This window comes from Echinops telfairi, unplaced genomic scaffold (genome assembly GCF_000313985.2).
Source record: "Echinops telfairi isolate 266 unplaced genomic scaffold, ASM31398v2 ScPeMD7_70;HRSCAF=299, whole genome shotgun sequence".
Taxonomy (NCBI): domain Eukaryota; kingdom Metazoa; phylum Chordata; class Mammalia; order Afrosoricida; family Tenrecidae; genus Echinops; species Echinops telfairi.
Genome location: NW_022103968.1, coordinates 73105350 through 73119560, shown reverse-complemented (window position 1 = coordinate 73119560; position 14211 = coordinate 73105350). Strand labels below are relative to the sequence as shown.

Below are 14211 nucleotides of genomic sequence, written 5' to 3'. Positions count from 1 at the left end.
AAAAAATAGAAAGAAAAGAGAATGTTTCCACAAACGTTTGGAAACCTTCTTATATATAAGGCGTCCTGGTGGCACAGGGGGAGAAGTGGTTGGCTGCTAACCAAACGTCAGTGGTTTGAACCCACCGACTCCTCCTGCAGGAGAGAGATGAGGCTGTCTGCTCCCATAAAGAGTTACAACCTAAGAAACCCACAGGGGCAGTTCTACCCTGTCCTATAGGGATGTTATGAGCTGGAATCAACTTGATGACAGAGAGTTTGGCTTGGTTTGGATGAAACAGGGAAGCAACAAAAAGCTCAGGAGGAAAAATTAGATGAGAAGGAACTTCCCCATGAGCATTTTGAAGCTTGCTGTGTATAGACGGCAGTGTGGCATGGTGGTGGCCTTCTCGCCTGCCCTGTAGGAGACATGAGATCAATTCCTGGCCAGTGCAGGCACCACCCATCTGTCAAGTGGAGGCTTATGGGTTACTACAATGTTGGACAGGTTTTGGCAGGACTTCTGGATTGAGATAGTAGGAAGAAAGGCCTGATGATCTACATTAAAAAAAAAAAAACAGCCAATGGAAACCTATGTATCTCAGTGGACAATTGATCAAGAGTACAGTGAGGGCAATATTCCATCCTATAGTTGGGCATGGGGTTGCCAAGAGTTAGAGCCCACCAAGCAAGATCTGCTAACTAGCCCCCACTCTGAGCTCTTGGTCCAGTACCTTGAGCACTGCCGGGTCCATGCCCAGGAAGGCTGGCATCCTTTGCAGGTGGCTGACAGATGTCTTCTCAGTCCTGGGTGGTTCCTCTTCTTCCTCTTCCTCTTCCTCCTCATCTCTCCTGGGGGATTTCTCTTCTGTTACAAAGAAAAGGGAACTGAAGTCACAGAGCTGTTGTTTACTGAGACTCTACTGGGGGCCTGTGACTTGGCACATGTGGTCCCCACAGCAGCCCTGCCCGGACATATCACTGTCCCATTTCACAGGCTCAGACCAGCCTGCTGGCTCCCTGCACACTCCACCTCACTGACTGGGAGCACCCCAAACGGTCCCAGATTACGCAAGAGAAGACTGGGGAACTAAAAATCCAGTTAATCACACAGACCGACTGATGGGTCTGACAGAGATTGGAGGAACCCTTGAGGCTATGCCCTAAGACACGCCCTCCTCACCTGGACCGGAAGCCACTCCCAGTGATCACCTTCCAGCCAAACAACAGATAGCCTCTTCAAATAGATGGTGGTCCTTGAGTGGAGCTTGATCCACAGGACAACCAATTGTACAAGATGGAAGGGACGCTTCCCCAAAAGCAACAATGAGAAGGCAGGAAGGGGAATGAAGTTCCGGTGAAAGGAAATGGGGAGCCCAGGGTGGAAAGGGGAGAGTGCTGACAGTGTGGGGAAAGGCAACTAATGCCATACAACCCACTACGTACAAATCATCAAATGGGAAACAGGTTTGCTCTGCAAACTTTGACCTACAGTACAACTAAAAAGTTTGTTTGTGTTTTTTTTAAATCGTAGAACATTGTTGCCGCTGCGTCCATGGCTCTCCATCATCAACAGATGAAGTCCAATCCCTTGGCAAGCACCATGGTCCTTCATGTCCCCAAGGACTACACCAGCTCAAGCAACACTGGAACACACAGAATGCTCTTTCCATACCTCTGCCTCTTTGGGCTGTTAAAAAGAATGCCCAAAATACCTTTCCCTGGCTAATTCCTATCTGTTCTTTAAGACTCAGTTCAGATTTGTATATGGGATACAGCCAATGTTGTCCTGAGTACAGTCTTGAGTATTTTATTAGAGATTTTTTTTAAAGGTGTGTCATAAATGAATTGATCTTTCAGTCTAAGACCAGCAAACAAACATAAAGTAAGTATGGGGTGATTTCCAGGAAGATAAGATGCCGACACCATCAAAGCCTACTACACTTCCCTCCTTTCCACCCGAAGAGCCCAATTCATGTCATCCTTCAACTTTCCTTTCATCCTAATTTCTGATAATCTCTATGAAGTGAGAAATTACAGTTTCCTATATGATTCTTGTGTCCTAAAACCTTCAGTCAGGAAGTTTCTCCCAGTGTTTAACCTAAGTCCCAGCCACTGTTCCGTGTGATAGCCATGGAGTGGAGAGAGCGTGGGATACCTGTTGAGTCCTTGAACATCCATGTGCTGTCTACCTCCTCCTCCAGAGGGGATCTGCTCTCTGACTCGCTGAGCCTGCTGCGTCGCAGGGAGTGAGAGATGGGGGCCCGGCGACGGCTTCTCTTGCTGAGCTGCACCCGGGTCTTGAGAACACTTGAGTCGAGGACTGAGGTGTGCTTTGGGGACAGCAGAGCAGGAAGATGAAAAACAGCAAAGAGACCATCAACTGAGCGTACCACCCCAGTTATGGCTTCATCCATGAAAGGTGGGCATAGCCTCACTGATACATAAGATAGTATTGTGGGCTGACATTTCCACCATTTTTGTAATGACCTAAACATCCTAAGTTTCTCCATGAAGCATGCCATGTGGGCTGGTTGCAAGGACCCAATGGTCCAGCGAACCAGAGTGCTCACTTGGACACACACTGAGGTGTCCTTGAGTTGTTGGAATCAACTCAACAGCAACTGGTTTGGGAGTCGCTGATGATGTTATTTGTTAAGGTACCTGGCTACTAACTGATAAGTTGGAGGTTCAAAGCTACTCAGAAGCGCCTATGGAAGAAAATATCAGACACTGAAAACCCTGTAAAGCACAGTTCTATTCTGATACACAACATATGGAAGATGATTATGTTATGTGGCATTAAGGGAAGCAAGGACAGTATATTATATTGTGAAAGTTGATTACATTACATTACAGAAAGTGATGCAGTGAGCCAGAGTAGACTCAACTTTGGTTTATGAGGGGGTGCCCCCGCAAAAAAAGAACAAATGAAAAAAGCTCCTCTGAGCAAAGCTTTCATAGCATGCATTTTCCCTGCCAGCTGAGCACTGAGCATCGAGCAACTCGCTCTGAGTTACTGCAGCCAGTGGAATCGCCTGGGAAAGTTCTCTCTGGTCACAGTGAATTTTTTCATGAAAGCCGTTTCACTTGAACCTCGTTTTTGTGATGGCTGATTTCAGAGAACAGCGTGTGGCTATGGAATTTTGTTTCCTGCTCTGGAAAACTGTCAAAGAAACTGATGCTATGTCAGACACAGCTTCCAAGGACAGAGCTATGTGAAAAACTCAAGTGGTTTTTCTTATTTCAAAACAGGTGAAATGTTGATTAATGACAAACCTCATTCTGGGGAAGGCCATCAACTTCCCAAACAGGTGAAAATGTCGACGTATAGTGCATTTGGAGTTTGCTCCACCAGGTCAGAATGTTAATCAAGCTTTTTTCTATTTAGAGGTTCTGAAAAGATTGCATAACAGTGTGTGACAAAAAAGGCCCAATTTGTGGAAGGCGGGGTGCTGGTTTTGCAACCATGACAATGCACCTGCTCATCTCAGTGCGCCAGTTTTAGGCAAAAAAAAAAAAAATTTCAGCATGCCTCTCTTGCCCCACGCACCTTACTTACCTGACCTCACGCCATGCAACTTCTTTTTGTTTCTGCAAATGAAGAGGGAGTTGAAAGGACAGCGATTTGACGTGCAGAAGAGATAAAGGAAAAAAAAATGAGGGAGATGCTGTCAGCCATCCAATCAGATGAGTTTGAAAAATGTTTCCAAGAATGGGACCACAGATTTGGCAAATTTATTAAGTGTAATGGAGAGTACTTTGAAGATGATAAGGTTGTTTTCTTTAAAAAAAAAAAAAGCTTTGGGGGTGGTGGATTCAGGGTTTTTTGGGTACCTCAATATATTCACAAAGGAGTTCTCAGGCTCAGAGGCTATCACCCTATACCCTTCCTATACCCAGGATCGTCTAGGACACAGATGGAAGGTGGAGGAACCGGACTGCTATGTCACACCATCCACTCTTTAGTTACCCTAGAGGGCACTCGAGATGAGCAAAGGGGGGGGCAGTGATGTTTTCAAAGATCCCAATGAAAGGCCATCTCTACAAGAGCAGCCATACACCCAGCACGGAGATGGGGCAACAATCCTGGGGCCCTAAATGAAATCCCTGTGATGGTTCGCTTGTATGTTAACATGGGCAGAATGTGGTTCCCAGTAGTTTGGCCAAATACTGGATGAGCCGCTGTTCCATCATGTCATGTCCTCCCATAATGTAAGGTAATGTGTTGTGTGATGTGATTACCTTCCATAAGGTAATGTAAGGTAATACGATATCATTACTTTCTGTAATATAATGTAAACATAATAGAACACAATGTGAGGTAATACACTGGATGTAATGTAATGTCCTTTCATTTTGTAATGTAATATAATTATATTCCATAATATAATGTAATATAATCACCTTTCTGTAATGTAATATAATATAACATAATCACTTTCTATAATGTAATACAAACATATTATATATATAATATGATGAAAATAAAGTGATGTAATGTACTGAATATGATGTAATAGAATGTAATGTGATGGAATGGAATGGGATCACTTTCCATAATGCAGTATAATAAAATATAGCATAATACAATCATCTTCCGTAATGTAATGCATGATACTTCCCATGATGAATGCCATGTAATATAATGTAATCACCTTCCATGATGTAAGCTAACAGAGTCACCAATATTTACAAGAAAAAGTCTAGCTTCTGCTCCAACTTACATCAATAAAAGAGAAATCATCTACTCTCTGGGGTGGGCAGGTGTCCAGCAGGGATGGCCTCTCCTGCCCATCAGTGGAGTCCAGGTCGGTGCTAGAGTGGTCCACACTGGTACTCTGCTGGCCCCTAGAGCCATCATTTAGGTCCCTGGCTGAGGGAGCCTCTGTCTGGGATGACAAGGAGGACAAGTGGCTGCTGGGTGGCTGCTTCCATGTGGATGTAGCACTGCTGTCTGGAGATGGGGACTCAGGAGCCAAGCTGCAGAAAGGGGAGGAAAGGGGACATGTCTGAGGAACCTGCTCCGGAGAAAGGGGTTTTAGGGTCTAGAAAGCATGGTCTGGGTGGGTGCTGTCCAGTCCAGGGAACAGCAAGGAGTCCGTCTCAGCCTGTTCAAAAAACCTCGATTTGTGCTGTCCAACTAGAGAACCCCCAACACTCCACTCTCAGTTCTCACTAGCCACTCCAAGGCTATTGTGCCTTTATGGAGTGGCTAGTGAGAACTGAGAGTGGAGCCATGAATGTAACAATACACACTGGGTTTCCAAAGAGGATGGGAATAATTGCATCAACAGCGTTCCTATCGATCTATATCAACTGCATATGGAGATCATACTTCACATCCTGGAGTTCAATGGAACACAGTGTGAACACGCATTGCAATTGTTTATCTTCCTTTCAACAAGGCTACTGATGGTATTGCCTGCCACTGAGTCAACCTCAGAACAATGGTAAGCCTGTGCACAATGGAATGAAATGCTGCCCGGTTCTGTGTCACCCCCATGATCGGTGGTAGACTTATGATCAGTTAGATCTGACCATTGTGATCCGTAGGGTTGGCATTGACTATCATAGACATAGATCACCAGGCCTTCCTTCCTAGTCTCTCAGTCTGGAAGCTCTGCTGAGACCTGCTAGGCATGCCATGATGGATTTAATGCTGACTTGTAGCGCCCCCAGAGGACAGGGTAGAACTGCCTCTGTAGGTTTCCAAGGTTAACTCTTTTTTAAAAATTATTTTATTGGGGGCTCTTATAGCTCTTATCACAATCCATCCATCCATTCATCCATTGTGTCAAGCACATCTGTACATATGTTGCCATCATCATTTTCAAAACATTTTCTCTCTACTTCAGCTCTTGGTATCAGTTCATTTTCCTCCTTCACCCACCCGCCCTCCCTCATGAACCCTTGATAATTTATCTTTTTTTTCTTCATATCTTACACCAACCACTGTCTCCCTTCACCCACTTTTCTGCTCTCTGTCGCCCTGGGAGGGGACTATATATCGATCATTGTGATCAGTCCAAGGTTAATTCTTAATGGAAGTAGAGAGCCTCATCATTCACCCTCAGAGCACTTGGCAGTTCTGAACTGCTGACCTTGACCCACTATGTCACCAGGGCTCCTTGTAAATCTTTAGGGGATTGGAAAGCCTCATCCAGTGGTAGAAGTCTTTTCTTCCATATTGGAGACTTGGGTTCGATTCCCAGCCAGTGCACTTCATGCGCAGTCACCACCATCCATCTGTGGAGCCACACATGTTGCTATGGCAGCAAGGTCAGCATAAGCCCACCAGCTGCTCCGTGGCAGAAAGATGCGGCTTTCTATAAATCTTCCCTCGTGGACCTTTTAGATTGCCCAAGTGTCTCACATTTGCAGCTCACGTTGTACAGGGGCTGGTAGACAGCTTCCGAAAGCTGGTGGGAAACTGAACTAAAAATTAATGAATTTTTCCTAGGACTTTTTAAAGCCCCTCATATTTCTGGAAGGGAAATAGTCACCTGTGGAAGAGCGTTGATTGTGGGGAGGGGGGGGTTATCACTCTTTCATTCACTCATTCATCTAATAAAGATGGTCTAAAATGTAAACCCTCCACCCAACTCACAATTAAGACAAAATAAGATTTATCAAACACATACTTTGTGCCAGACTCTGTGCTACAAACCATATAGTTTTAGCTTCACTGAAATCCAATGAGGTCAGATTCCAACTCCAACAACCTTCTTGTGGAGCAGCCTCACAGTTCCTCAGGTAGTAAATCTTTCTCCCTTGTATCAACTGGTGGGTTTGAACCTCCAACTCGCTGTGCCACCAAGGCTCATTTGAGATAGGCTTAAACCCAGCCAACCAAATCCACTACCATCAGGTTGATTCTGACACCCAGTGACCCTCTAGGACAGAGTAGAGTGGCTCCTTAGGGTTTCTGAGGGGCAAAGCTCAATGGGAGAAGTCAGCCTCTTCTTTCTGACCCAGGGCATTGGCCATTTTTAGCCTGGGCAAGAGTGGGACGCACCACGGACACTTCCTTAGGAACAGGGTCAACCCTGAGATGCCTCCAAGCTAACTTTGGAGTAAAACCTTCTACCCAGGCAGAATGACATTCCATTTCAGAATCGGCAATCATGTTTTGTTTTGATAGCTGTGGGATAATTTAATAGGTGCTGAATCTAGCCCAAATGGGCAATACTCCACATAGGCAGCAGATGCCGCCACCGCCCTACAAACAGGAGCACAGATGCTTCCCTAAGTAAGAAAAGAAGTTGCAGGGCCCCCAGAACACAGCAGGAGGCGCTCGTTCATAGGCAGGAATCCCACTCCTCCAGGTCTGGAATTCCCTGTATAACAGCCTGGAAAATAAGACCAGGAGAGAGGAAGTTTGGACCTCCCGAGGGTCTACATTGAAAGAAGTTTGTGGGAAAGTTCAAAACTATCTTTCATTGTTCCTTTCCACAGACTTATTGAAGCTCCTTCATCTAGATAGAAGGAGACCTGGCATCACAGTGGTTATGCACTGGGCTGCGATCCTCATGGTTTGAAACCACCAGCTGATAGGTGAGAGAATGGTGAGGCTCTCTACTCCCTCAAAGACTTACAGTCTAGGAAACCCACAGGGCAATTCTAAGTCACAATCAGTGAGTTGAGTTAGGTTGCTGAAGGTAAGGAAGCTCATTACACACATTTCATAGGTTGGCAAAACAAAAACAAAGCTTTCTGTGGAGCGAATGTTTTCTCTTTCTTTGTCTTGCTGGTGTCCTTCAGTGGACTCTGATTCATGACGAGCCTCCAGGACAGGGTGGAACTGCCCCAGAGGGTGTCCAAGGCTGTCAGTCTTCATAGGAGCCAAAAGACGGGCCTTTTTACTGAGAAGTTACTTGTGGATTCTAACCCTAACCCTTGTAGGGTTAGAACTTGTGGGTTCTAACCTCTAGCACTTAAGCATTCATTGCCCATCAGGGCTCATTCATGAAAAACATTTCACAGGTTAGCTGGCAACCATCAAAAAACAGCTGCCTCAGGCACTATCAGAAATGTCTCTCCCTCCCAGCCCCCTGCCCCCGCAACAAACAAAATGCTGCCTTCCCCTTTTCTGTTTCTCATGGCGCTGTTAGGTGCCACGGAGTCAGCCCAACTCACACCTACTCGATGTACAACGGAACAGACCACCACCTGGTCCCACGCCATCTTCACCGTCACCGCTATGTTGGGCCCATTGCTGCAGCCACTGTGTCAATCCATCTCATTGATGGCCCTTTTGCCATAGACTCCTTTCCAAAGCTCGGTGTCCCATTTTCCTGGCAGCACTGTGGTTTTTCGTGTTGGGTTGCTAACTTCAAGGTCAGAGGTTCAAACCCACTAGCCATTCCTTGGCAAAAAGATAAGGCTGTCTCTGCTGTTGAGATCGACAGCTCTGGAAAACACTGTCAGATTTGACTTGATGGCAGTGGGTTTGTTATACACAGAGTTCCCGAGAACCAAAAGGTTAGGGTAAAGTTCTGTCCGAGGAGGAAAGGCCTGGCTCTGCACTCTGGAAAAAATCAGCCCGTGAAGACCTCGGGAGATGGGCTGCTCCAGTCCATACGGGGTTGCCCCTGGTTTTTATTGCTTATTCTGTAAGCATCAGTCCCTTTCTAGGGAGAAGAGAAGCAAAAGCTGAGCATGGAAGTAATTTACCACGGCCTTTGAGGGAGACACAGGGATTCGATCCCGGACCTCACTGCCTGCCCCTGGATCCTGGTGACACTGATGGCCTTCAGCCCCTGCTAGGCCAGCTTTCTCCCTCAAGATGACTGATGGGTCTGAACTGCCAACCTTTGAATAAAGAGCCAGGCACTTAACCCACTGTGCCACCAGGATTCCTTATTAAAGCCCACCTGCTCCCACTGCCCACTGCCATCTAGTCGATTCTGACTCATAGTAACCCCATAGGACAGAGTTGAAGTGCCCCACTGGGTTTCCATGGACGTCAATCTTGATGGGAAGAGATAGCCTCATCTTTCCTCCTTGGAGTAGCTGGTGGGTTTGAACTGCCAACCTTATGGTTAGTAGCCCAAATTGTACTACTCTACTATGCCACCAAACTAAAAGCCAAACTGAGTCAATTCAGGCTCATAGTGACCCTACAGGACTGAGCAGAACGGCTCCTTTGGGTTTCCCAGGCTAAAGCTTTATGGGAGCAGTCTCATCTTTTACCCTCAGTGGGTTTGAATCATCGACCTTGTGGTTAGCAGGCCACTACACCAACAAAGTTCTTAGCTACTGTGCCACCAAGGTCTAATAATACAGAAATCAGGCTCCAGTGGGCAGCCTGGCCCTGAGCAGACCTCCTCTCACAGAGGAGCCTACAGGCCTTACCTCTCCCCACTCTGGCACTGTTCTGTCCAGGTCCCATATCGAGTATCAGCCTCTTGCACGAGGGTGTCAGTGTCCTTGGCCTCAGGTGGCCGCCGGGAAAAGCACTGCTTCAGCTGGTCCTGCAGGAAGACAAACCAAACCAGAGATAACTATGGGGGTGGGGATGCCCCGCAACACATAGCTCACATAGAAGCAACCCCATTCAAGCTCCCTCTGGCCCCTTATTACCCCTCAGACCCCAAAAATGCCAACTTGTGGCCGTAGAGTTCATTTTGACTCATGCTACAGGGTAGAGTGGCTCTGGTGCATTTTCTGGACTGGAATCTTTATGAAAGCTGATCACCAGGCCTTTCTTCCGTGGTGCTGATCAAAACTTATGCCTCACAAACCCCAGTGTTCCTCATCCAAACCAAAACACCAGACCCCCAGCCGGCGAGTCGATGCCAACTCGAGAGGAGAACTGATCCCTAGGTTTCTGAGGCTGTCTGGCTTTATGGGAGTAGACAGCCTCCTCTTTTTCCCTTTGAGTAGCTGGTAGGTTTGAGCCGCCAACCTCGTGGTGAGCAGCTGACACTTCATCCACTGTGCCATGAGGGCTCCTTATTTGGCACAGAGCAGGTGAATAGAGGTCTCACTCTGCGGGTTTCAATCGGAATTCTAAGGGGATTTGTTTTGTAAAGGGATAGCACTTTGGCCAGCGAGTCTCCTAGTAACCACGTGGACTTTGTGGTCACAGATTATGAACGTCTCAGCTGCCGCAGCAGACCCTGGTCACACTTTATGTCAGCCACGTCTCAGATGCCTCAAGCCCAACCAGCGGGGGGGCTTCTAACACGTCTGCAGTCGTGGCCTTTCCCCATTTACAGAAAGATGCTCTTTGCATTCTGTTTGGTCTCGTGTGCTGTACAAACCCTTGCCGACTCTAGGCAAGCAAATCTTTGTAAGGTCATTTGACAATACACAGGGTGAATGGAAGCTATGCAGGAAAGCTCATCCCGCGTTGGGCTGTTTACCACAAGGTGAGCTGTTCAAAACCACCAGCTTCTCCTCGGGAGAAAGACAAGGCTTTCTAAACCGGTCAAGAGTTACAGTCTCGGAAACCCACAGAGGAAGTTCTATCCTGTTCTATAGGGTCACCATGAGTTGGCATCGACCCAATGGCAGTGAGGGAAAGTGCCCCCAGAAGGTCCAATGGTCTTTCCACTCAGCTGAGAGCTGAAAGGGCCATCCTATTCTACCTGGACATTGGTGCTCCATTGACAATGCCAGTGGGAGGCTTCTGGCCCCCAGCTTGGCTGCACTCCACCAGACATCCCTGTGGGGCACAGGCTGCCAAAATGGGGCACCAGCAGAGACATGCTGTCTCCACTGGGCAACCGTCACCTCCAGTGACAGCGGCACTGCTCACAGCTGGTCAGCAGACAAGAGTCTTCAGTTTCACCAGGGCAGATTCCAGCCAAGTGCCCAGCCAGGGCTTGAGGCTGGGCCAAGAGAACATCCCCAGCAAGGCTGGGAGGCTAAAAGCAGGCATGGCAGCTGCACTGGGTGGGCCACACTTCCTGGCAGCTTCAGGCCTGAGAAACCCAGGCAGCACCTCGGGGCCTGTGCTTTGTGTACTGGAGGTGGATGAAGCGGCAAATGGATAGTAAATAGCCAGGAAAATGTATGGAGTGCCAACTGCTTACCCAGAGCTGAGAACATGTACAGAGTGCCAACTGCAGATGTTTATGGTACCAGCTTGTGGTAGTTAGTTACATAATCTGGCATCAATTTGAGGATTCAGAGTGAAGGGGTGGAGTCTAGCCTGTCAGTCAGGTCACACCCAATGAGGTCTCTGTGTGGGTATGGCCTTCTCCTGAGGATTCTGGGAACTCCTGTCTTCCTCCCTGGAGGTGGGAGACACACCTCTCTCTGCTCACTCTCTGGGAGTCATTGCAGCTGACAAGACACAACTCAGCACTGAGAACACTTACAGAATGCCAGCTGTAAACATTTATGGAGTGCCAACTGCATACCCAGAGCTGAGAACACATACAGAATGCCATGTGTATACCTAGTACTGTAAACACTTAGAGCATGCCAACTGTATGTTCAGCAACCCTAATGAAGTGTCAACCTCACACTGAATAATTATGGAATTCACCTGTGTACTAAGCATTGAGAACACATAGGCTAGCTAGTACTGTGTACACTTACTATGTGTCAACTGTATCCCTAACATCAAGTACACTATGGAATGTCAACTGTATACCCACCATCATGTCAAATCCCTCCTGTAGATCTTCTGAATGAATTTCTAGAAGGCTGCTGTTAGGTACTGTTGAGTCAGTTTTGACTCAGCGTGACCACATGTACAACAGACCAGTCCAGTGTCATCCTCACAAGTCCACTGTTGTAGCCACTGTCTCAATCCCTCTCTCTAAGGGTCTTCCTGTTTTTTGCTGACCTTCTACTTTACCCACCAGGATCCAGGCTAAACCTACTACTCTCAAGTGGACTCTGACTCATAGTGACTCTATAGGGCCGAGCAGAGGTGCTCCTTCGGGTTTCTAAGACAAACTCTTCATGGGAGCAGACAGCCTCGTCTTTCTGGGGTTCAAACTGCTGACCTTCCCGTTATCAGCCAAGGGCTTAATCACTGGGTCACTAGGGCTCCTCTCAACCACAAACATGAAGCATGAGTGAACTGTTGGAAGGAGCATGGCAGATGTACACGTGATGCACAAAGTAACCTCCAAGGTCCATTGTACGCAAAGACCTCAAGCCAACACCTGGGGTTTACAGTGACGCTGTGAGGCAGTAGAACTGCCCGGAGAGCATTCGAGGCAGAAGCTCTTTATGGAAGCAGGCAGCCTCACTTTTGTCCCCAGGACAGGCTGATGGGTTTGAACCGTCGGCCTTAGTGTTAGCAGCCCAATGCTTCATGAACTGCGCCACCAAGGCTCCTTGAGCAAATAAAACGGAATTCCCAACAGCGAGGGCGGGAGGAGCAGAGAGTGTGTGTTCCCCGTTGTGTGTGAGGCACAAGCACAGAAAAGCTGCAAAAGGTTGGTAGGAAAATGGAATGAAAAGATAACAGAATTCGCCCCCACAGACTTTTTGATGTCTAAATCTTTGAAAATAAAATGCAGGGGGAGCTGGGGTACTGTCACAAAGTCTGGTTCTGGGAGGGGACCATGGGCGGGGCAAATCGGGAAGGGCATGCTTTTGTCACATCCTTGTGTAGCCTGTAATATCTGCAGGCAGCAATTAAAAAAGTCAGCCAAGTAAAAGTCATGATTAAAGTGGAACACCTGGCCCCTTGACTTGCTGTTTCTGTTCCCAGCTCTCCGGGCAGAGGGGTGGGGGTGGGGGTGGGAACAAGGGTGTACCCCATGACCCTGGCCTGCTCCCAGCTAGCTCCCCACCTCAAAGGGATTCTTAAAACAGCTGGAGCCAAACTGATCTTCTTTTTTTGAAACATTACACGTCAAGACATCTCTCTGGTGGTTTATTTCAGGCAGGGGCTAAGTTGTCAGGCGGCAGAATTGTTGCTTTGGGATGTAAGTGTGAACCAGGGAGAAAGCATGGCACCCTCCTCCCCCATGGCAGCCCCCAGATGCTTCAGCCCAGGTCTCAGGATCACTCAGGCAGGACCCAGCCACCGTCCCAGGTGTCATCTGTGCAAGGGGACATTTCCAGAGCTCAGTCCCGCTCCCAGCAATTCACCCAGCAGAGAGCAATTCACCCAGGGGCACATGCCCACACAGATACAGAATGCGCACATGCAGAAAGTCACACAGTATGTACACATAAACACACAAATACACCCGCACCGACACATGCATATATACATGAATACACACAGAGAGACACACAATACTCATGCATGGAAACTCACAATATACGCATGCAAACACACAACTACACATACACGTAAATACACCAACACGAACACACACAAGGATATATACACACATGTAGATGATACACACATGTACATATTTACATATACTCCGGCACACAAATGTATAAATACACATCTGTACTCAACAACAACAAACACCTCACTGCCATCAAGTCAATTCTGACTCGTAGCGGCTCTATAGAGCAGGGTAGAACTGCCTCTGTGGGTTTCCGAGGCTGAAACAAAATCTGACGTTTTTTGGGAGTAGACAGCCTCACCTTTCTCCCATAGAGCAGCTGGTGGTTTAGAACTGCTGATCTTGTGATTAGCAGCCCAATGCATAGTCACCGCCGACACACAAATATACATATGCATAAATAGAGACACACAAATATGCAAATATAGATGTGTAAATATATAACACATGCAGACATGCACAAAGACACATAAATATGCATATACAAAGTGAAACTACAAATACTCACAAGCACACATGCACACAAATATACAAGCATAAATATATACACAAGCATATGTGCATGCACAGACACAGAGCGACAGTAACATGTATAAATGCACACAGAGACACAGACGTTTGTTTATAGGTACACAAATACACCCACACATGTAAACAAACACCTACAAAACACAACACAAAGGTCCACAAGCATACATACTCACCGGCATACAAATACAGACATTCACACGCACACAGATGCATCTGCACACATGGCAAACACATACACAGTATGGACATAGCAGACACAAGCTCATGTGCAGAAATGCTGGCTAGCACCCTCTGCCTCCTACCACCACCCCACCCGGCCTCCTGCGCTCACCATGGCAATCCCTCTCTCTCACGCTCTTTCTCTCTCTCTCTCTCTCTCTGTCTCTCTCTCTCTCTCTCTCTCATCCCCTGGGTCAATTTTATCTTATTTTTTAAACTTTGCCTTGTGAATTGGAGATTCACAAATCAGAAGAGGGAGTCCA

The 14211-nt window shown here is 47.3% G+C and overlaps 1 protein-coding gene across 3 annotated transcripts in view; it reads right to left on the bottom strand.

Moving 5' to 3' along the window:
* Window positions 1-14211, bottom strand: part of KIAA1671 (KIAA1671 ortholog) — a 136750-nt gene that overhangs the window by 4598 nt on the left and 117941 nt on the right. For all 3 annotated transcript variants that reach the window (XM_045291314.1, XM_045291315.1, XM_045291316.1), the window contains 4 exons: window positions 9336-9454; window positions 4706-4961; window positions 2137-2311; window positions 713-846 (listed from right to left, as the gene is read on the bottom strand). In XM_045291314.1, coding sequence (XP_045147249.1) covers window positions 713-846; window positions 2137-2311; window positions 4706-4961; window positions 9336-9454 — 684 coding nt within the window. The remainder of the gene's footprint in view (window positions 1-712; window positions 847-2136; window positions 2312-4705; window positions 4962-9335; window positions 9455-14211) is intronic.